At 38.9% G+C, this 25142-nt stretch overlaps 1 protein-coding gene across 3 annotated transcripts in view; it reads left to right on the plus strand.

Moving 5' to 3' along the window:
• The window catches only part of LOC114662745 (anoctamin-4), a 391274-nt gene extending 376122 nt beyond the window's left edge, over positions 1-15152 (plus strand). For all 3 annotated transcript variants that reach the window (XM_028816398.2, XM_051928521.1, XM_051928523.1), the window contains 3 exons: positions 8704-8809; positions 13119-13325; positions 14522-15152. In XM_028816398.2, the coding sequence (XP_028672231.1) occupies positions 8704-8809; positions 13119-13310 (298 nt within the window). In that variant the 3' untranslated portion in view covers positions 13311-13325; positions 14522-15152. The remainder of the gene's footprint in view (positions 1-8703; positions 8810-13118; positions 13326-14521) is intronic.
• Positions 15153-25142: the final 9990 nt, after the last annotated feature.

Here is a 25142-nt window from a genome sequence, read left to right on the forward strand (position 1 = left end):
TCTCATTGGTACACCCATAGGACAAAAATAGAAGTTATAATCCTAGTGAGCAGCCCTGCTAGAGTACTTGGTGACCACCAGGATGAGCTGAACAAGAAGATCATCTTCTGTTTCTAGAGATTCCACATGTTGGGTGTAGAGGACTAACAAAGCTTATCTAGAAGAAGTGGAGGAGCAAAACCAAACCTACAGTCATATGAAAAAGTTTGGTAACCCCTCTTAATCCTTTGGATTTTTGTTTATCATTGGCTGAACTTTCAAAGTAGCAACTTCCTTTTAATATATGACATGCCTTATGGAAACAGTAGTATTTCAACAGTGACATTAAGTTTATTGGATTAACAGAAAATATGCAATATGCATCATAGCAAAATTAGACAGGTGCATAAATTTGGGCACCCCAACAGAGATATTACATCAATACTTAGTTGAGCCTCCTTTTGCAAATATAAACAGCCTCTAGATGCCTCCTATAGCCTTTGATGAGTGTCTGGATTCTGGATGGAGGTATTTTTGACCATTCTTCCATACAAAATCTCTCCAGTTCAGTTAAATTTGATGGCTGCCAAGCATGGACAGCCTGCTAAAAATCATCCCATAGATTGTCAATGATATTCAAGTCAGGGGACTGTGATGGCCATTCCAGAACATTGAACTTCTCCCTCTGCATGAATGCCTGTGTTTTGGGTCATTGTCTTGTTGGAATATCCAACCCCTGTAACTTCAACTTTGTGACTGATGCTTGGACATTATCCTGAAGAATTTGTTGATATTGGGTTGAATTCATCTGACCCTCGACTTTAACAAGGGCCCCAGTCCCTGAACTAGCCACACAGCCCCACAGCATGATGGAACCTCCACCAAATTTGACAGTAGGTACCAGGTGTTTTTCTTGGACTGCGGTATTCTTCTTCCACCATGCAAAGCGCTTTTTGTTATGACCAAATAAGTCCATTTTTGTCTCATCAGTCCAAAGCACTTTGTTCCAAAATGAATCTGGCTTGTCTAAATGAGCATTCGCATACAACAAGTGACTCTGTTTGTGGCGTGAGTGCAGAAAGGGCTTCTTTCTCATCACCCTGCCATACAGATATTCTTTGTACAAATTGTGCTGAATTGTAGAACGATGTACAGATGCACCATCTGCAGCAAGATGTTGTTGCAGGTCTTTGGAGGTGATATGTGGGTTGTCTGTAACCATTCTCACAACCCGGCACATATGCCGCTCCTGTATTTTTCTTGGCCTGCCAGACCTGGGTTAAACAGCAACTGTGCCTGTGGCTTTCCATTTCCTGATTACATTCCTTATAGTTGAAACTGACAGTTTAAACCTCTGAGATAGCTTTTTGTAGCCTTCCCCTAAACCATGATACTGAACAATCTTTGTTTTCAGATGTTTTGAGAGTTACTTTGAGGATCCCATGCTGTCACTCTTCAGAGGAGAGTCAAAGGGAAGCACAACTTGCAATTGACCACCTTAAATACCTTTTCTCATGATTGGACACACCTGTCTATGAAGTTCAACTTAACGAGCTAATCCAACCAGTTTGGTGTTGCACGTAATCAGTATTGAGCAGTTACATGCATTCAAATCAGCAAAATTACAAGGGGACCCACATTTTTGCACAGCCAGTTTTTCACATTTGATTTAATTCCATACAACTAAATATTGCTTCACTAAAAATCTTTGTTCAGAAAACATCCCAGTACTCCGATGTTCCTAGGAAATGAAAGACATGCCACTGTTATCTTTTTGTTGAAAGTAGAGTAAATTATTATGCAGGCTGAGAGGGGTTCCCAAACTTTTTCATATGACTGTATATGATTTTGTCTTTAGTCTTTTAGTCAAAGGTGCAGGCAATTGTGCATGAGAGGTGAAAACCAATGAATGCTCAACCAGAAGTACAGTGCATGGAATTCAGCAACAAGGAATAAGGAATGTGAGTGGTTTGGACCTCACAAACAGAACAGAAGCTCATCTGTATGATGTCTCATGTTTTACGTACCACAACAGAATGAAAAAACAAAAAAGGGCAGAGATTGGCTGAACTCGCTGTAGATGTCAAACCTTCATACAGGACTGGCAGTGCCAGGCTGCACACTATTGGTTGTCAAAAAAAAAGGAACAAACGCAACTGTGCCTGAAGTTCTGCACACAGTCAGTAAATGTGACGTGGGTAGTGATTTTCAGTCATTTAAACTGACATGGTCCAGTGACAAGATCAGCAAGTCTGACATACCCTGCGACTGGAACGTTGGCTTATGTCTCAAAACTAAACTGTTTTCTCAGCAGCATATAGACAGCATATCATATTTGTAAAAGTTTGCCTAAAAAAGTTTTTAATATGTATAATTTTACATCTGCAGTGGGCTGGTGCCCTACCCGGGGTTTATTTCCTTCCTTGCACTCTGTGTTGGCTGGGATTGGCTCCAGCAGACCCCCATGACCCTGTAGTTAGGATATACTGTAGCTGGTTGGATAATGGATGGATGGATAATTTTACATATTTTTATCTTCCTGACCTTGTGTGAAGATTAAACTAGTCAGTCATTTTCTAACCTGCTTAGCCCTGAACAGAGTCTTGGGGAGAATTGGAGCCTATCCCAGTTAGCATAGGGTGCAAGGCAGAAACAAAACCTGGACAGGGTGTCAGCAGTGATATTTTCATAGCGAAAACAAGAACTAGAACTAAAAATATTGTTTTTCATTTTACAAGAACTTAAATTAAGGCAAACAGAGAAACTAAAACTAAATAAAAATAAAAATGAGTGATATGTGAACGAACTAAAACGAGAACGAAAATTGAGTTAAAATGAAAAAAACAGCAATAGCATTTTCGTTCAATCCGGTTCAGTCGCCCTGAGCATTCAATTACGTTGCACTGTTTACTATGCAGTGATCTTGTACCTTGGGCTTACTATAGTCACGTGACGCAACTTCCATAAAGGGCCGTTGTTTGTTTGTTGAGCACATTTGGTTCGTTGGGTTGAAGCAGTAAGCACATGTGGTTGCCAATGGCAAGTTTTGCACAGATGTTTCCAGGTAGAAAGCAAGAAAGTAACATGTGGAAATACTTTAATTACAGCACAGATGATAATAAAAGCAAATGTAGCGTGCGAGAAGAAGAAAAGAGTCTTGGAGTTTCAGTGCAGGACCAACTGGATCAGTGCTCAGTGGAAGTCCAGCACTTCTCTGGCACCATGACTGCACTTCAGTACAGGGACGTGCGATTGGGGGAGGCATGAAAACTAAAAACAAAAAAAAAAAAACTAATAATGATAACATAAAATAAATTTGTCCACTGGTCTGTGCTATAAATTTGTTTTCTGTATGACTCCAATAATTTTTCTTTTTTTACCATCAAAATCTCTGAATTTGTGCATTTCCTGATCAAATACAAGGGAGAAATGCAAGGTGCGGTAGCGACGAGCGGAGCCTCAGCCCGGATGCATGCATTTGTCGCGTGCCTGTTGCTGCCTCTCTGTGTGTCGCCAATATACTATCTGCAGACACGTTTATTACACACCCTGACTTTCCACAGTCTGGCTAATATCTTTAATGTGACATATTTAGTCTTGCTGATCGGACATAAAACCACAGTGAAAAGGCACAAGGTGAGGCAGACAATAACGTGCTGCACTGGAGGGGGTGGATGTGAATCCAACAGGTGCTTGTTGCTGCTGTTCTTCTATGCAGATGCGCCAATAAGTTAGCGATATCAGAAAGTCAAGTGCACTGCAGCGGGCCATTTATTTTTATTTTTTCTTCCAACTTCAAAATGGAAGATTAAGACTTTTAAAACTAAAGGAAAACAAGGAGGACTTTTACAAGAAAGTGACGGAGATTTTCGTGAAGAAGGATAGGCGCATGAACTTCATTTACAAATAAAGGTAAGACCATACTGCAGTGGGTTGGCACCCTGCCCAGGATTGGTTCCTGCCTTGTGCCCTGTGTTGGCTGGCATTGGCTCCGGCAGACCCCCGTGACCCTGTGTTCGGATTCAGCGGGTTGGAAAATGGATGGATGGATGAATGGGTAAGACCATAAACGGTTTTCAATTTTATAAAAAATGGGATCAGACTAAGAAAAAAAATCCAATATTTAAAGACTAAATTTTGACCTTAAATAAAATATTTGTTTGCTTTTCTTGTTATCCTTTTGTTGAACAGTCTGTATTAAAATTGATTAAAGCATAAGAATTCATCTTTTAAAAACAACTAAATATTTCAATTAAGGTTAAAATTGAAATCTGTTCTTTTGTACACCAGTCTATACTTTCATTTGTATTGACTGAGTATAAATTGTGAAATTGCAACGGCAAATTTAAAACACATGAAGGGTGCCGAGCAAATGCGCTCTCTCCGCTCTCTCTCGCCGCTATAAATATAGTCTTGTTGACCATTATAACTCAGCACTTCATTCAGCATTAGATAAAACAGCTCCTTTAAAACATAAGGAGGTTTCCTTTAAACGTTCAGCTCCTTGGTATAATTCAGAATTGCGATCTATGAAAGCAGCTGGCCGACGCCTTGAGAGAATGTCACGTAAGATTGGCCTCACCGTGCACATCCAGGCTTTCTCTGACCACCAACGAGCTTACGGAGAAGCACTGACTTCTGCAAAGAACACCCATTATGGCAGAATAATAGATAGTGGCCACGATAACCCAAGGGTTTTGTTCTCTGTAGTTAATAAACTACTCGAACCTGCATCTGGCCCAACTACCTCTTCTACTGAAGTCTGTGAGAAATTCCTCCACTTTTTCCATAACAAAATTATAGATCTAAATAATTCAACTAACATAAATATATCATCTGTTTATATCTCTTCCTGTTTTCCCACTCCATCCAGCTCCTTCTCTAAGTTCCCACCAGTCACATCTGTGTCTGTTAATAACCTGCTTTGTAAGATGAGGCCGACTACTTGTGTACTGGACCCCATCCCCAGCACACTACTTAAATCCTGCCTTCATGCCATAATCCCGACTGTTACAACAATAATAAACTCATCCCTTGACACTGGGTTTGTACCGCTCACTTTTAAAATTGCTTCTGCAACCCCAATGTTAAAAAAGTCTGGTCTTGATACTGACAATCTTAACAACTTTCAGCCTATTTCCCACTTACCTTTCCTGTCAAAAGCTCTTGAGCGTGTTGTAGCTTCCCAACTCACCAATTACTTAACTTCTAATAACTTGACAGAACCCTTTCAGTCTGGTTTCAGGGCGCAGCATAGCTGTGAAACTGCTCTGCTACGGGTAACCAATGATTTGCTTATGGCAGCAGACTCTGGACAAACCAACATATTAATTCTATTAGACCTCAGTGCAGCATTTGACACTGTCAGACATGACATTCTACTGTCCAGAATGGAGAACATGCTGGGTATCTCTGGCACTGCCCTCCAGTGGTTCAAGTCCTATCTGACTGATAGGCAAGAGTTTGTTAGTCTTGGCAACAGCAGATCCACCTCAGCACCAGACACACAAGGAGTTCCTCAGGGCTCTGTCCTCAGCCCTCTTCTCTTCTGTATTTATATGCTTCCCCTTGGCCATATTATTTGTAGCTATGGACTGGGTTATCATTTTTATGCAGACGATACTCAACTTTATTTCAGTGTTAAAAGTAGAACTTCATCAGAGCTTTCTCAGCTCACAACCTGCCTCAGTGAAATTAATACCTGGATGGAGCAGAACTCTTTAAAATTAAATTGCAACAAAACTGACCTCCTGCAAATTGGGATTAAAGTTCAACTTAATAAAATGAGCTCTTTCCCAATCCATCTTGGTGGTGATCTCATCAGACCTGCCTCTACTGCAAAGAATCTTGGTGTCATTTTTGATTCCTCCCTCTCTTATTCCGCCCACATAAACCACATTAAGAAACTTTCTTACTTTCACCTCCGTAACATATCCCGTGTTCGCTCCTTCCTCTCCTTTTCTAATGCTGAGAAACTTGTCCATGTTTTTATCACATCCCGCATCGATTATTGTAATTCCCTACTGGCAGGTGCCCCTTCTAATCTTATATCACAACTCCAGCTTATTCAAAACTCAGCTGCAAGAGTCCTTACTCAAACCACCAGCAGCGAGCACATGACACCCATCCTGCTCCGTCTTCACTGGCTCCTTGTGTCTTACAGAATCGAATATAAAATCCTACTAATAACCTACAAAGCCTTAAATAACCTCGCGCCAAACTACATCAGTGACCTTCTCCATCACTATGTGCCTGCCCGCCCACTAAGGTCCTCTGATTCTGGCAATCTTGTTGTGCCCCACACTAATCTACACTCCATGGGTGACGGGGCCTTCAGCTGTATAGCGCCCAGACTCTGGAATGACCTACCGAAATTAATCAGGTCAGCTGACTCCATGAATTCTTTTAAAAAACAACTCAAAACTCATCTGTTCAGGAAGGCTTTTAGCTCTACTTGACTTTATTACCCTTCTCTCAGTTTACCTCTCTGTCAAGATGCTCATGTAACCTGTATGTGTGTGCTAGACCATCAATTATATTGTCTGTTAGGCTGTTTCTCTGAATTCACTGTCGTAATCTTCTTTATTTATTTATCTGGTTTGTACAACGCTATATACTGTATACCCTGCCGTTCTTTCTTAAACTCTGTGAAGTACCTTGAGCATGGGAAAGGCACTATATAAATAAAATGTATTATTATTTTTACTCAGTTTCTATCCTACATAACCAGTTCAGAGTCTTGGAGTATTCAACCAAAACGATTACCATTTGCTTTTACCATAGTACATGACAAATATGCAGGTTGAAGATATAATAAAGAGACATCCTATTTTACTACTGTATTTCTACTGTATACCCTGCCGTTCTTTCTTATATTCTGCAAGTGCCTTGAGTATGGGAAAGGCGCTATATAAATAAAATTTATTATTATTATTATTATTATTAAATGTAACATTCTTTCTTAGGCAAATATGTGTGTAAAAATGCTGATGAGATATTAAACATAACCAGCAGTCAATGTGCATGCTGCCAATCAAATAGTGAATAAGGTATGGGTTCATATATTTGTAAATCTAATTCTGAAGGAGTCAGTGCCTCACAAACCTCACCGCACGTCACTGCTTCAATACTGGCAGCATAAATCGTCAACATACAGTCTCTGCTGGTGCCTCTCATTGTGCTGAGGACCTTGTGTGTGCACCTGCATTACAGGCGTTCGTCAAGCAAATATTTTCACTGTGTGACTATCTGTGCAATGGATGTAGTTACAGCATGAACAAATCTCTCGAAATGTGTGCTGTCACAAACTCAAGACAGAGTCATATAAAGGTTTGGGCCAGCCACTCGTATAATTTAGTTTCCTGGCTGCAAAGTTGCTTTCAAATGATACAGCACTGATGTGCACAAAACCGAGTCCAAACAGAACTGAGGGAATAGGGAAAAGGTGGAGACTTTTAAAGGGGAAGACAGGAAGTGAAGTCAAAGGGGTCAGGCTCATGTAGGTCTTCTGCCATTGGTGCGAGCCCGGATGTGACATCACAGGGGCCGGAGCTGGCAAGGTCTCCTTCCATTGGCTCGGTCTCGGAAGTGATGTTAAGAAGACCAGGTGGAATCTCCCGTGAATGGTCTGCAGGCAAAGAGAGAAAAAGAATCAGTGCACTCTGCCACATCCCGGTATGTCTCGGAACTGTCCGTACTCAAGCCCTTTAGTTGCCTCCCATGCTCACGTGTGTGACAGTGCTTATTTAAATCTTAACAGCAACGTGCTTGCACAGACTGGTTTCTTGGGTTGAAACATTTGATCTTTCTGACTGTACTCATTAGGCCACTTAATCTGTTTGCTCATTGATAGTCAAGTGTATAGTGTCAATAGTGTTTAACGGCATTATGAACTGAGTGTGTTTTGTTGACTGAAACATAACTTGTATTGAAATATGTTTAGGCCAGCATTTGTGGTCTTGCAACAGGAAAAAAAAAAAACTAAAATTGTACTAATATTATGTAAAAAGGCCAGAACTAAATAAAATAAGAAATAAAATTGTAAACACAGAACTAAATAAAAATAAAACTTTTTGACTCCACTGAAAACTAGAATGAAATAAAAATAATTAATTTTATAAAATAAAACTAAAATTAATATCAGAACTGAAATATCACTGGGTGTCAGTCCATCACAGGGTGAACACACACACACACATCCCAACTACACATCCCAGGCACACACTAGAGCTAGTTTAATATCACCAATTCACCTAACCTAGATTTCTTTGGACTGTGGGAGGAAACAGGAGCACCCGGAGGAAATCCAGGCAGTCACAAGGAGAACATGCAAACTCCACAAAGGGAGGATGTGAACCTTGATCTCCTTACTTTTAAGCAGCAGAACTATCACTGCGTTACCCCAAGATGGAACTATTTTCAATGAAGTCATATTATAAATGTATACAATTGCATCCAGCTGTTATATTAATAGCTATAGAAGAACTTAATAGTTAAGAGCATATACATCATGAGAATACTCTGAGTAAAGATCATTTAAAAACATACCTTCCTGTATACATACATATTCTTATATACTGTTACAGTATATTCCTCTAGACAATATCATATTCACTTGACTACTGTACAGAATATTTCTCCCCCTGTTGTATTGCTCCATCTTTGCCGTCTAGTGGATCATACTGCATTTATTGGTCTCTATATCTCGTTTTTTTCTTTCCACAGATACAGAGATTACAGGGAACCTCCTACGTCCAAAGAGCCTTATGCCTACACGCTACAGTTCTGGCATGTCTTAGCGGCACGACTTGCTTTTATAATTGTATTTGAGGTGAGCACCTTTGTATTTTAATCTTGTAATTAATTATGAAACTGTAAAATGAACCCATGCTGCTCCACTTTCAGCCTTTACCTATAATAAATCTTCATTTCATGCTGTACAATATGTTTTATAATAGAACTTGCGTTTAAAACTTAAATCTGCTTTGTTTTGAATTTTTATTTCCTTTTCATGTTATTATATTATCTTTTAATTTCTAATGCAGATGGTTCAACACAATCCGACAAGCAGAAACTTTCATTTATTTTTGTAATTTGATTTAAACTACCCTGTCAGTAAATTATGCAAGATCCTATGTTCATTAATTTTCTTCGGCTGGTACAGGACCATTTAGCTAAAACTGTCTTTTGTGATATGTGCACATACTTTACTAAAACGTGTGTCAACTTTGCAGAGCAATTACCTCTAATAGGAAAAAGCTTTTAAATGTTTAAAAGCACCATACAATATACAATGTCATGACATGAAACAATTAAAAAGGATGTCACCACAGGCAGGTCAGCAGCTGTCATTGAGTGATTGTTTGCACTGTAAGTGAGCCACCTTGTGGTCAGCGTAGCTCTCGTCATAAAGGAGTATTTTAGTAACTTGAGAATCCTTCTTCAGAATCCAGTGAGTGAAGCCCAGTTCATAAACATTTTGATTTTCTTGGAACAGAAGGTTTCCTTAGACTAGTGAGTAGCCAATACAAAAAGTACTCCTCCATTCATACTCCAAAGTGATTATCATTTTACAAAGGAGCCAGCACAATGGCTACTGCACATTTTAAACAAGCTACATACATCTTGGCCTTGGTGTTCAGAATGATATCTCCCTCAGTGTAGTCAGATTTGGCAAGGTGCAGGATGCACTGATGTGGAGGCGTTTCAGTGATGTCCTCTGGAGTCAATGGTTGCCCTATTTACACAATGGTTAGCATGATGTGTGATGCCTGCACCACATTTCTGCTCGAGTGGGTTACTAGTCCAGGCAAGCCATTTTTTACGACTTTCAAATGAAAAAAAAAAAGAAATATTCCTACACAAACCAAAGATTCAGATCATCATTGGCACTGTGCCTTTGTGAATCTAGCTTTTTAGCTGGTAACCTATGTACGTATGGTCACATGCATAGCTAATTTATTTTTTTATTAGGCAATGAAAAATAAATCCATTCTATATATGAACAATTCTTTTCAGAAGTGTTAGAAGGAGCTGGCGCCTATCCCAGCCGCAGTATATGAAAGGCAGGACTGCACTCAATTGCACACTCACCCATCCTGTCTCACACTCTGCCAATGTAGACTTGCCATTCTCAGCAAAAGCCCTATGAGGAAAGGACAGAAATCTCAACAGAGATCCCCATGAGCAAAGTGTGGACAAGTCCAGTGCAATACCAAGCAGATGTTAAGCAGGGGCTTAAAAATATTGTATGCTTTCAAGAATTTCTTACAGAAGTCCTACCTGAATATACTGTACTTTACGTACTGAACCTGGCATTGCAAACTAAGGAAGATCCATAGAAAGAACAACCGGAGTTGTTTATTCACAGTAGTCTTTGTACTTTACTGGTCTCTTTACCTATTTCCACTCATTAAGTGCAACTAAATTTGTCAATTCACAGCCCAAATTCAATATTTAGGCCAGATTAAAACAATGCAATGTGTTCAAATTATTTTTTGTTTCATTTTCCAAAGTGTGGATCAGGAAACCATCCACATAAAGGCATCTTTACTTACAACAACTGAGCGGCACTTACTGTTATTACATTCTTGTATACCATGGTGCTGTAAAGCAGTGACATGTTGCATATCTGTTAAAGTAAGAATTTGACTGTACTCTGTATACATGACCATATTATTACTACCACAACTGTACAGTTATTTTATCAGTATATTCAGAACACTTGTCTTCAATTGAAATATTCCTGTTTTTATTATGAGACACTCCTACATCACTTTTATACAGTTTTTAACAGAAGCTCAGCACTAATCTTTTGTTTGTTTGGGACTCATACTAAAAATTCAGCTGTACTATGAGATGGAATTATTTAAAAAGTAGTGACTGCAGGTTAGAAAATAGAGAAATTGATACTTAGCAAGCCAGCCACTAAAGAAATATGGAAAAGGTCGATAAAATTATGAGGTAGATAAACAGACAGATTTCTGTCATGAATTCACAAAAAAATCACACCTTTTAATGACATGCTAAACAATAAAAACAAAAAAAAAAACAAAATGCCTTATTTCCAATAAATAGTGTAGAATACATATCTTTCTTTCTTTTGTGATATTTCATATAGCTCTTTTCTAACTACTCAAGGAACTTCACACAGACAATGGAGAGCCACTTCAACCACCTCCGCCAGCCATACTTGCACCACTGCACTCACCACACATTAGCTATTAGGTGGTCAAGGAGTGAGAGAGACACTTGGAAAGCCAATACGAGACAGGAGGTGAATGGGGGCCACAATGGACAAGGTCTTGGTGAGCAATTTAGCCAGGATATCAGGGCACATCTTTTTAAATCATGCCCAGGGATCTTTTATGACAACAGAAAGTCAAGACCTCTGTTTTATGCTTCATCTGAAAGGAGGCAGCCCAGCATCCTAGAAACACATTTTAAAAAATGCAGAAGGTACCAATATGGTGACATGATGCTATAAAAATTAAACAATAAAATAATGTTTACTTGTTTTACTACATTATAAATACAAAGACCTCACACGTTAATATTTCCAGAAGTTGAAGCACAATGAAGCACAAGAAAAAAATTACTGGAAACACAAAAAACTAACAAACTGGCCCAAATCATACAGACACACAGAAGTGTATATAACCTCACTCCACAACTCAGTCCGGTGGGTGCAAGTCTTCATTGTAGCCAGTCTCTTACTCAGAAGGCAGGTTGTGTGTCTTATTGAACTTGTTTAATTAGACCGGGTTTGGATTAATGCATTAGTTGTACTTATGAATTGGAGTTCACAAAACCTTTCTATGTCTTTGATGTGCCGGTTATTCTATTTGTTTTAATGATGTTTCTTTATTCTATGTACTAGTCTACCATTGTAGGCAGTACTCAGCAACAATTTACTTTTCTGGGGGGTTTTGATTGATGAGACCACCTTTGTGCCTTATGGTGCTTGATTTGAAGTCCTGACTTTAGAAATCCTGTTAATCCCAGGTAACCCATAATTCATAGTTCCCATTAAAGTCAGGTTTCATATGCTATGACAGGCAATCCTGAAGGCACTTCCAAAAATGCCCATTAGAGGGGGAAATCCTATCAAAAACCCTGGCTAGATGCAAAAAGGGCTATGTAGAATCTTTATAAAATAAAAGGTTTATTCTTACAAAAATGCCCTTCAACAAGAATGAAGCTTCTTGGAGCACAAAAATACAATATGAAGTTGCCTAAAACAATAAGGCAATCCAATGCAAACAAAGACCAAATACTGGAATCCAAAGAGTGATCAAAAGACGGAGCAAACAAGCTGAAAATCCAATATGTCATAGTAAACACAGTAGAAACAAAGCAGCTCACCAAAAATTCCCAAGCACATTCAAAACTAAAAATTGTGGAGGACCCTCCAAGTGATTGTCAGGTGGCCTGGCCCCTGGGGGAACAAAGCAGACAATAAACAAGAGTAACATGAACGTATCTCAACAACTCAAAACTGAAACAAAAATATATAAAACAAGCCTCTGAGCCTCAACAAAAAGGAAAGAAGGAGTAATCATTTAAATTTTCTATGTTCACTAATCCATGGGTACAATAAAATATTTTTAAATATTAAGATATTCCTTTCTGCTTCTTAGTTGTCTTTATGAAAATTTTTCACTTTCTTCTGAAATATAGATAATGCAAATATCTAACCATACAAACATAATAAATTAAATTATATCTTGTTGATTACAAGGTAAACTTTGAGAATTGCAGTTATCATGTCATCCTGTGCCTGGTGTTCACTACAGTGAAGCTCAACTTGAAATGCCAGTCTTTCCCTCCTGGTGATGATCTCACATGGATTCATTTTTGGTAGTTCAACAATCAAGAAGTAAAATGGGCTGAACTTTCACGCAGTATGTTCTATAAATGTACTAAATTCTATTGGTCCAATGCTTGCTGTCTGATATGCCTAGGAATATTGAAGCAAACCATCCAGAATATTACCCTGAATTGAAAAACAATTATAATAAGCTATTTTCAATTTTTTTACAGATATGACAGTATCAAAATCCATTACCAAATGCAACTGTATTTCACCGTAGAAAATACTCTTTCACGCTTTGTAATAAAGTTTTGATTTTATTTTGCAGCACATGGTGTTTACTATAAAAAACCTAATTTCCTATTTGATACCTGATCTACCAAAAGACTTAAGGGACAGAATGCGAAGAGAGAAATATCTCATCCAGGAAATGATGTATGAAGCTGAGCTAGAACGTCTTCAGAAAGAAAGGAATGAAAGAAAGAAGAATGGAAAAACTCACCACAATGAGTGGCCGTAAGTCTAATTACCCAAGGTGAGGCATCTACTGAATTAAGTGTTTTGATAAGCCAGTAATGAGATGAGAACTGTTGTCAACATTTCATCTCCCCAGAGCGTACGCAGTTAGGCTCAGTATATAGTGATTCTATTTGACCATATCAGCAAACAGAGAGACAGTGTGCTTTTTCATTTCCTAAAGCTGTAACAAGGGTCCTACTGCTTACTTCTTAAGGGACTATCAATGACAAGTAGGTTCAAAACAGAGAAGTAAGCAGGAGTCTGGCACTCTGCCGACTACCAGGTTCCATTCTCAAATTATGCCATTCTTCCTTGTTCTGAGCCATTGTCTTCAGTTCATTATATACCATATGCCATCCATCATTTTTCCAATTTTCTGTCTGGGATTCATTTTATCACTGACACCTCTCATTGTTAACAGCTGTTTAGCAGCTGTTACAGTACATTAACCAAGCCGTTAAATAAAAGAATGATTAAACATGGGATGGCAATACATTTCCATGCTGAATGCGTGTTTTTACTTTGCATATTGTGTTCTGTCCATTATGTAATGCACATCTGGAGTAAGCTTTAAGCCATGTTGGAAACAGCTGTTTACAAGTTGCAAAAGAATACGAATGGGATTGGCCAAGTGTGTAGAAAATGGCAGTGACTGAGCACAACAAGATGAAAATGATGATATAAGCGTATCACACTGAGGCTTTGGAATTGACAGTGTTACATGCTTGGAAATTAGGATTTGTATTAAGTAAATTTTGCAATGCAAATACCAATGTTTTAACATCCTTCTGTTCCAGGATTTAAATGTTGAAAGAATGTGTTATGTGTAGAGAAAGAACAACCAGTGTTGTAAGACTAAAAGTTACCAGCAGCTAATAAACCAACTACTCTGATAAACTGTTGCTTAGATATGCAATACATTATTTTGCATTCTGTTTGTAAACATTTTTAAAATTCTCTTAGAGTCTAAGACTGCATTATTAGTGGCGTTCTGTGAAATATACAAAAGCATGATATCAGTGCAATTTTACTTAGCTAATCTGACTCAAGTTAAACCAGCTACATTAAGGGTTTGTTTATTCAGTCTGCTGGGGGGATTACCTCCAGACAGCGGGGTACACTTTCATTGAAAGGGCTCCTTCTGACCACAGCGGGCACACCGTCTTACTCCACTCTCTTAACTGTTGTCTTATCTCTCTGCTTACATCATAGGTCAACTTTTTGGTCCTCTGTTTACATATTTCCTGCTCAGAAGCCCATTCGCTTTTGGAGAATGAGCAAATGCAACCTCAGTGCATGACAGGAGATGTTACACAAGGCAAGCCAAGCAGCACATTTATAAAATGATATACAACGAACACGTTTGCAATCGGCTGGTATTTGTTTCTAACACTGCAAGCATGTTCTTATGTAAAAAAAAAAAAAAGGAACCAATGGTGTACATCAGTCTGAGGAAACGTTGCATTACTGGCCATTTTACAACAGTTTGCTACTTTTCTGGGACGTTGCATTTTCTTCCTTTGCAGTTTTGCATACTGTGTCTCAAGAGACTGAATGTAAATAACCTGGAAAAGGAAAACTTGGAAACTTTTATTAGCCTGTCAGCATCATCATACTATATCCTCTGACATTATCCAACAAAACTCCTGTTTACAAAGAAAATACGTCCCTTTTTTATTTCAGACCTTTGGAAACAAATTTATGAATTGACATATTGCTTAACTGTAAATAGCCAAATATTTAAGAGAATGTTACATTTTCATTAAATTTAAAATGTTCATGAACATGAACATGTTTATTGCTTGTATATTGTGATGCAATAAATGAAAAATATGCATCTGAATTTTACCAGTAGTAATTGACATTTTTTAAATATCCTGCATCTGTTATTTTGGTACTATAGGTGAAAGCATCTGTACGTTGATTTGGATCTGAACCCTCGTACAGTAAGTGTGACTTAAAACACAAGGTTTACATACAAGAAGCATCTGAACCTTATACTTGATGTGAAGGCCAAGTTATTTAAGTGCCTTTCCCATCCATTCCTTTCCTACTTGCTCCATTGTTGAGTCTACATAGGCAGCATCACTGAAAAGTCCAAGAAGGACAAACAGAAGAGGTCAAAACAAGACATTTAAAGTTGTGTACATCAGTGGGGCATGGAAAGAGGCCAAATAGTCCAAAGAAACAGAAACTCAGTGGGCACGAGAATAAGCGGACTGCACACTGATAATGACACCGCTGATTTAAATCTTCATGTCGACTGTGGTGTGCCTGCTAGGGAAGACATGTGAGCAAAGAAGAAGAGGTTAACTGTTTGTCAAATAATATAAATAGGCCATTTCCCATTCATCTTTTACCTGTTTCCTCAACGATAAGCATATTGTACATTTTAATCCGTTTACTCCAGTATGATTTGTAATATTAGCCTGGTGCACTGGTGCTCTACAGGCCTGTGTTAGCAAAGCTGCCCTTTACTTCTCTGAACTGCATTTGTCATTTTTCTTGTTGTGTTGTGTTTTTGTGTGTTGTTGTGTTTTTTGTTTCCCAGACTTGTAGCTTCAGTTTTCAGCTGGCTTTATCTCATCAAATGTAACCCATTTATTCATCCTGCAATTCACTGAATTGCTTTACAATCCCACCTTTGCAATTATATGGTGCCACTAAGAAATCCATAACTTAGCTATTAGACATCATGTTATGATATTTTGAGGTTTTGCATGTTGCTGATGTATTTATTTTCCGTTTCACTGTTATTTTCTAAAGGTTGCAACTTTTTATTATTTTTTTTATTGCCTCCCTGCTACCATTTTGTTTTCATGGTGTGGAATAGCAGGTCTGTGGCTTAACAATAGGGGGCTAATTTTAAATAAATAATCGTGCCCTGAGGAGGCTCCAATCAGGTGCGGGTGTGCGCAAGTGCATTTCACTCCATGGTTAATTGGGGAAATGGCTCACCGTGCCACATGCATGTGCGGAGATAGGCGCCTCAGTCAGACAACTCAATGATGCCATGAAGGGAGCGTCACCTTGCACCTGTACCCAGTTAGGCAACAGAGAAAACGAAAAAGGACAACAGAAAAAGAGAACTAAACAGAAACATCAGACAGAAAGAAAATGAAGAAAGAGCAGAGAATCTGTGAGAAGAGCATCGGGAGGAAAGGCAGGACGACCCAGCTGGCTTGTGTATGATAGGCTGCACGGTTGATGGCCATGCGAAGGAGCAGCGCTCTAGGTGTGGATCATCCCTGCTGACTATTTCTCGAAGAGTGGGTGTGATGGAGAGGGAATCCTACCCCAGGGATCCGAGGTTCACCAGAGGAGCAAGAAGGTAGACAGGAGAACAACCAATGCCCAAGCGGTGTGACCAGCACAGCTTGGAGGCAGCTAAAGACTGAGTCGGTGGTGAGGACCGCAGCTGCTAGTGTCTCCGCCAGCTGAGCGAGCAATGGGAGAGTCGGAGAAACAAAGAAGGTGCTGCGCTGGGCTCATTTGACACATCAGGAAGGACCCAATAGCTGTTGGCTTTACTCTTGTTTTTAATTCTGATTTTTTTAACTCACAGACAGTCACCGTTTTTATTGGCTTATTTATTTACTGAAGACTGCACTGCACTTTGGACACCATTTTGTTTTTTAACTGGTTGTAATAAAAGAATTATTTCACCTTTGCACCCTACCCCATTGTTGTGTGAGTGTCCTCATTTATGTTACATTACGTTATCAGCGTTAGCGGGTTCAAGAGGCTCCTGGAAGGACCCGATAGTGTGGAGCCCGCCTGCACCATTGCACATGAACACCACCAGTTTGGGATCTCTGTTGTGTCATTAACAGGGGAGTGCTGGGCACACACAGCCAGAAGTTAAACCACGTAACAACATTATGGCAGCAATAATTAAATTGGCAATGCGTAAATAATGGCGTCCGAGGTTGTGGATATTTCTGAAAACATTTTTTTGAAAACAAATATTTTTGAGTAAGATTTTGGTAACACGTTGGGCTGTAGCAATTTGGTTTATTTTGATCTTTATAAATTCAGTAATTAAATAATAAATGCAATTAGAAATGATTTGATATTTCTCCTGTGGAAGTTTATTTGTGTTTACCCTCCAAGTTTCACGTATATAAAGACTCTTTAAGCTTTTCAGTGACATGCATGTGTGTGTTCACCATTGAAGTGGAGTGGAAAGCCACAGTTGTCCCAATGTCCTTTGCTTTCTTCAGTTGTTTGTGGTTTTAATAAAAAGAGTTGTTTGTCTGCTTTGTGGGCCTTCCTATTACAAGAATGTCATAAGAATTCAGGCACATCATGGATGGAGAATTGTGTAGCAGGAGTCAAATATAAAAACAGCACACATAAACTGTCACCTTTATAGTGTGTGTTTTTATTTTGTCATTAATGATCTGCAGACTTTTTCTATGCCTTATGTTACTAACAACACAGTTTAATATTACCTTTTATTTAGTGTTATTTACATTACTGAGAGCAAGCACAAACAAGAAAGCGATTGTCCTTGTGGTAGAAGGCAAATAAAATGATAAAATTAACTTCATCCAGCCCTGACCTCAGTTACACAATAACAGTTGAACCAGAGGAAGCAGCACAGCGCCAGGCTGTTTTTCATCTGCCAGAGTCATCAGTAAGTTCAATGGCCAATGTTCTGTGAAGTGAAACCGAATGTAATTTGAACTTCAAGGAAGAACTACAATGGATCTGGCAGAGTGAGCACTTCTGCTTATAAGCCTCGTGCTCTGTGTTTTTTTCCCAGCAAATGTTTTTCTCTGTGGATGTCCATCATTTGAACCAAAGCTTTGTTTTAGTCTTATTAGGCTCTACACAAAGCACTGATAAAAATGACAAGTGAGGGCCAAACACACAGCTCAGATCTGGCAGCCATTCAAATGCCGCTTATTGGAGACCCATTTGGAACCTACGTAAGTGAGCCCAAAGCTGGCACAAGGTCAGTTCCTGGCTGTTCCAAAACAAGAGTTAATATCTGGTTGTATTCTTGTACAGTAAGTGGATAGTTTTGCAGATAATGACATTTTCAGATTCATGTCCAATTCAGGGTCACAAGATGTCAACCACAGGGTGCTGAATAGAAACCAGCCCTGAGCAAGATACAGATGTTGAAGGACGCCAGCCTTCTAAGGAAGTATAACCGGCTCTGTCCTTTCTTGCACAGTGCATCAGTATTGGCAGTCCAGTCTAATTTATCATCCAGCTGCACTCCCAGGTATTTATAGGTCTGCACCCTCTGCACACAGTCACCTCTGATGATCACGGGGTCCATGAGGGGTCTGGGCCTCCTAAAATCCACCACCAGCTCCTTTTTGCTGGTGTTCAGGTGTAGATGGTTTGAGTCGCACCATTTAACAAACTCATTGATTAGGTCCCTATACTCCTCCTCCTGCCCACTCCTGATGCAGCCCACGATAGCAGTGTCGTCAGCTTCTCCCTGAAGCCCTCTCTGTCCAACCCAAAATAATAGATTTACACTGTACCAGGGAAAAGGAATCAATTAAGCGATGATGATAATTGTTTAAAGTAACAACAATTACAAAATTGTATCTAAACTGTAATGTATTGAAGTACACTAATTATTTATGTTATCTACAATATATTTTTTACAGTAGTTCATAGCATTGAAAGCAAACTACCAAACAAGGATGCATTAACCAGGGGTGGGCAGAAAATAACACCAATAGTGTAACATTACAGTACTTTTCAAAACTGTTCTCCTATAGCCTTTCAGTATTCACTCAACAGTGACTGCCATATCAGAACAATGTCTCATGATTTGGGCGGGCCAGCCTTCTGAATGGTTGGGTCTGAGCCCCCATCAGCTACCCCCCAGAGCGTCTCCCAAAGTTTGAAGTGATTATCCTAAATTGTACTGGTACTGTGTCATAAAGCTGAATTGTCTGAAATTTCTGGAGAAAAAGCTTCTCCGGTTGTGAATTCAAGACCAGTGGATTTCAAACCACAAGTCATTGCTCTATGTCACACTTCTCATTTAAAGTCACCTATTTTTTATTTTGAACCTAATCTGTTATTTGGGATGTGAAAAACTGTCTTAAACTGTTTTAAGGACTTTTAAATATATCAAGTCAAACTATCAGGCAAGTAAGCCTTTATCTGGCCATAACATTGGCAGAGTTTATCTGTTGGTTTCAGTAAAGATCCCGACAGGGTTTTTAACCAATTAAACGGTGTGTGGCTTCTTCCTTCCACTAAATGTCCTTGGCTCATTGCAGTATTTTTTTTATTGATTTTGGTTGTTCACCTATTTTAGGTTGAAAGGAGACAAAGCTTCAAATTTGCCCAACCAGCATTCAGCATCACGCTTACTTGTGGGCTTCTCTGTCCATCATTCTCTCTAAAAGTTCACTTTGCCAAAAGGGCAGAATAATACATGGAATGGACCTTTAAGTTGGGAGGGCGGTGCTTTTATTCCATTGTGAGTGAGGGGTGTTAGTTCCTGTAGCCACCGAAGCACAAGGCAAGATCAAGCACGGGTAAAACGCGCGTCAAAAGAAATCTCTCAGTCCAAAAGTTTGTTTTAAAATTATTTAGTGAAAGTTAAAGGCAAATAATCCACACAAAAATAAAAAAAAATAGTTACACACGTAGAATAAAAGGCAAAAAAAAAGGATAAGTGTATCTTCTCTAAACTTATCTTTTCTTGAGAAACTTTAGTTATTTCTGTACTTAAAAGTTCTTTACTTCTTCTTCTTTACTTAAAGATTCTTAACTTCTTATATACTTAAAGATTCATAGCTTCTTCTTTGGTACTCTTTAAACGTACGGCACAGCACATAAATTAAGTGCTGTTTTCTTACATATTTAGTTCACACACTCAAATAGCCCATAGGCTGGTTGCACGTAGGCATGAGCCCAGGCACGGTTTAAAACCTTATGCATTCCACACCTTACTCATGGCAAGGCTGTCACTAACTGAAGAATAATGTTTGCTCAAAGCTGTTAGAAATGGCAAGAATATACCAATTCAATTCTATTTACAGGGGTTATAGGAACCTCCCATAGATTATGCGTTGTCATCTAGTAAAATATTCATGAATCATATAGAACTAAGAAAATAGCTCTTACAGTTCCCTTTATCATTTTTGCAAGAAATTAATCATAATGTTGTGGACAATTATTCCAGTAGTATCTGTTATATCTTACCCATGGTTTCTCCTCTGGTTGGGGTACAAACTACAGTTTTATGTCCTTTTTGTTCTTTGTTGTGCAATTTATTTATGTTAAAGTTACTTTTCTTAAGTATCTGCCTTATTTTCTTTGCCTGTGTTATGTTCCATGTGTTTTTGGGTGGTCCCCAAGATGGTTGGACCACCTGGTGATCACCACCAAAAACTGCCCTATCCCCTGTAAATTCAGAGGATCTCCCGCAGTTCTTGCTGTTTCAATTCATATGCACTTAACACTGGTGAATGTGTTTTGTTATTTCAGTGTGCTTTGTGATTTTTTGGATTTTTTTCAACACTACTGTGCTGTGTTTTGACCTTGCATTTGGAACCTGTGTTGGGATTTGCTTAATTTGGATTACCTTCTTGTTACAGACAATTCCATTTTACCTTTGTGCTCCACAGAGCCTCATTGTGATTGGAAAACATGTTTTGTGAAGAATAAATCTTTTATTTTACAGAGATTCTACGAGGCCCTTTTGTGTGTAGCCAGGGTTTTTGACACAATTTCCCCCTCTAGTGGATATTTTTGTCATTTATGGAAGTGCTTTTGGGACTGGGACAGCTCAGAAAAGGCTCACCCAGTCCAGCCTATTCCTCACTTCTATCTGCAAGATTCAACTTAACAGGCCACAAACAAGAAGAGCTGGCAAAATATTTAGAAATGTCCCAAAATATAGCAAAAAGGCCATACAAGAAGAGCAAGCAAAGAATATTTAGAAACAAGTAGTTTATTTGACAAAAAATAGAAAATAAGTCAGAAATGCTCAAAAGAGCAAAAAGAGACAAAAACTAGTTGTCTAAAAGGCAATCCTATAGCAAACGATTCCCAATACACAATTTGGTAAACAGAATCCTTAAAACAGGAACAAGAAGTCATCAACAAACAGAAAATCCAAAGAAAAATAGCAACCTCACAACTCCAAGTACATGTGCAGTGATCTGCTAATTTGAACCTTCTCTGCTGTCACTTTAAATAGCCAGAGAGAGGACTCACAAGTGGTGATGATAGGGTGACCTCGCCTCCTGCAGCTTCATCCACAAAACACATGGCATGGAGGCAGGTTTCAAAGAGCAATATACATTTACAAACATTGCAATAATAACATTCAGATTGGAAAAGTAATGATTGAAAATTAACAAATAAAAATGCACCATAAATACAGAGCTATACCTAACAACCAGTAGTCTGGTGCATGAACCTGACTTAGGATCAGAGCTTCACATTTCAGCTCTTCTGCAGTGGTTCTCTTTTTCACAGCTTCAGTTCTAAGAATGTGGTAATATTTTTTCACTTTTTAATGATTTATTTATAATTTTACTGTTAAGATATTCACTTCATGATTAGCACTACTTTGCAACACTCTCTGGTTTTAGAGTTGGAGACATGTGTAAGACAAAATGATTTAAGGCTTTCAAAAAGTTCCAAAAACAGCCCAGGACCTTCACTAGCTTGCCCAGATATGGCCTTACTCCAGACAACAGGCCCCGACAACCACAGACAGGCAAAGGCCTAGAATGGAGCCATTGCTCTTAATGTTTAAAATATACTTTTAAATGCCCCAAAATATCCCAAAAATCCACCACATGGGATACAAATTGTAAAGCCTCTGGCTTGGAGACACATTGAACACGAAATCCATATAAATAAAAAAAAAGTATTTTCCTGATACCATCCCCATTATTCTTAATCATCTGGGTACACTGATATCTTTTTTTAAAAAAGCACTACAGATAATTTGCTTACAAAGCACTCTACTTAAAATTTTTGTAGGTTGCCATCAAAACAGTGCATTGCACGTGTGTACACCTCAGCATTGTTTTTCAGAGTCAGAGTCAGGAGCCCTCACCCCACATTTGCGATCATATGACTTTGGACATGGTCCATTAGACGGGCAGGCTGCTCTCTGGTAAACAAACATGAACTCGCAAATACTGCCACTCACTCTTTAATATGTCATGCGACACAGAGATCAGGCAATTTAAATATGAAAGCTTCACGATCTACCTTTTCTTGTCACCTATTGGATTGTCAGTTTGAAAATCAAAATGACTCACTTATTTCTCCAATTGCATCCATTATTGTTCCAAGTTCTTCCCTTTCAAATATGGTACAGCTTGTCTTTGGACCTCCAACTTATCACAAGATATTCAAAGAAAAGTGGAAGCTGAGGGAGTGAGACTCTGTTTGGAAAATTCCACTGAGACAGACAGACAAAGGAGCATCCTTACACTCAAGTGGCAACATTTTGAGAAGAATGACATCTGTAAGATAAGAAAAAAAAAACATGATGTAGCTGAGAAGCTTTAAAAATTATAAGAGAGGTTAGTGAAAGTTATGGATCTCACGGAGATTTGTGTAACTTTTGCATCTAAGACCCTCTAATGGGATGTGTATATTATAGGTGAGTTTGTGCTTTCTATCAGTTGTTCATATTATGTAACATTCTGTATTTCGTTCCAGTGTTTTTACTGTTTTAAATTGTGAATATGTTCCAAATTATTCAAAGCTCAAAATAATGTTAATGCCCCTTCAATATATGTTGCGGGGAAGCAACCATGGGCTCCTCAGTACCTCCCCTGGGACACTTGGTGGCAGCCTCCCTGGCTGACGATGGTGCCTCAGTTTCCCGCAGGGTTCCATGGGAGATGGAGTTCTCCACAGCCCTGTTGGGATCTGGGGTGGCCACCAGGGGGTGCTGCATGGGTCCCTGAGCCGGCCTGGACAACTCTACAGCCCCACCCGGAAGTGCAATCAGAAACAGGTGATCAAGCACTTGGAGCACTTCCGGGTGGGCTATAAAAAGGGCTGGCAACCACCACTCAGGGTCTAGAATCGGGAGGAAGAGGACAAGGTTGCTAAGGAGGAGTGGTGGTGCCAAACAGGAGTGTTGTGTTGTTTGGATTAAGTGCTTTTGGGACTGTGTTATGCCTGTGGGGTTCACAGGGAAGACATGCCCCACTGGTGAAGAAAAATAAAAGTCTCTTTGCTTTTACACGTGCCTGTGTCTGAGTCTGTGCCAGGTTTGGCACTATACAGCGTCCAGTTCACAATGCAAATACATATGTATGTGTCTTTTCACTCTTGGTCAAGTTTTCCATGCATTGTTTTCTCTTCCTAAGACATAATTTTTGTCTCCTGAATACTCCTGAAATGATACCTCCACAAGATAAATTACAAATCATCGTGATGAAGATGTTATAATTTAGGATAGATTTTTTTTTGTTGTTTTGTAAAGACGTTTTGCAACTGTTTGTGCTATAATTTGTGCTCACAGTATAATTCTTTCTCCAGATGCACAGTTTGAAAGAACAAAGTCTGGCCTCCACTTACACTACAGAAGATGTGTTTTTCAGTATGGCTTATTCATTACATGGGCATTTATTGGCAAACAGTAGTGGCAGAGAAAGAAAATCTTCATTTTTAGTGCTTCATAACAGTAAAACTCTACAAAATGGTTAGTAGTATTTCATAGCTAATCCCCCTAACCCCGTTGTTTCCAGTCAGTGTTTGGAAGTATATTTCAGTACTTATGACAAGAAAAGTAACATTCAAAGTGAATTTTTGTGTACACATAATTAAGTTTCCAACTTTATTGTCCTGTAATATCTTCTCACAGCATAATTCCTTCCCCAGGTATATAAACTCTGAAAGCTTCATATGGACATCTAGTACTTTAGCTTTCAGTAAAGCATGTTCATAATGTAGCTATTAATTTGAACACAGTAAAACCTGAAAAAAAAAAAAGGCTTTTTTCTTTTATTTTTCTACTATTTCAGAACAATAAAAACAGACATGTTAGTTGTGGATATCTCAAAACCATTCTTTGGCTAACATTGTGTATAACTTTTATGGTGTTTGAAAGTGTATTCCAACATTTATGTTAATAAGAATAATATTCAAAGAATATTTTTGGTAAAATTATGATTGAATTTTGTAACTTATTGTGCTTTAATTTATTTTAAAAAATCAACAGTCTCTCCTAGATGTAAATATTTTAAAGGAGAAATGTCGGCCCTTCCTTTTGATGTATGAAACATGTATATTGAGTTAAGTATGAAGAAATTGTGACCAGTTAAATTAAACTATCAGAACTGAGGCTGAGTATTAAAGGGTTCAAGTTCAAAATAGAATGACAAACAAGGGTACAAGGCAAAAAGAAGGCATAAAGAGTTTGCCTAAGAAGACAACCCAGAGCAAACAGAAGTACTTCTGGGCTTCCTCTCACATGGCCTGCCTGCACTTCCGGGTTGGGTGAAAACCTTCTCTCTTGTATATTCACAGCACCCCCTGGCGGCACCCACAGCACCCAACAGCGCTGAGATACAGAACTTCATGTCCCAGGATGCCCTGTGGCAATCCGGGGCACCACTGTAAAGCAGGGGCGCTGCCATCTAGCATCTTGAGGGAGGTAGTGCTCTAACAAAGCCGTCTTTCCCCATCCTTCCATATCCAGGGTGTCCTGGCCGGTTTGAGCTGCCCGCCATCTGTTACATGGACTGCAGTAGACTTCCCTACTGAAGAACTGGATGATGATTGTTCTGCTCCAATGGCTTCTCTTCAGCCTGGATATGTATGTATAAATGATTATACTACATTGTATGCTGAGAATGGAAGGTCCATT

Source organism: Erpetoichthys calabaricus, chromosome 1 (assembly GCF_900747795.2).
Source record: "Erpetoichthys calabaricus chromosome 1, fErpCal1.3, whole genome shotgun sequence".
NCBI lineage: Eukaryota > Metazoa > Chordata > Cladistia > Polypteriformes > Polypteridae > Erpetoichthys > Erpetoichthys calabaricus.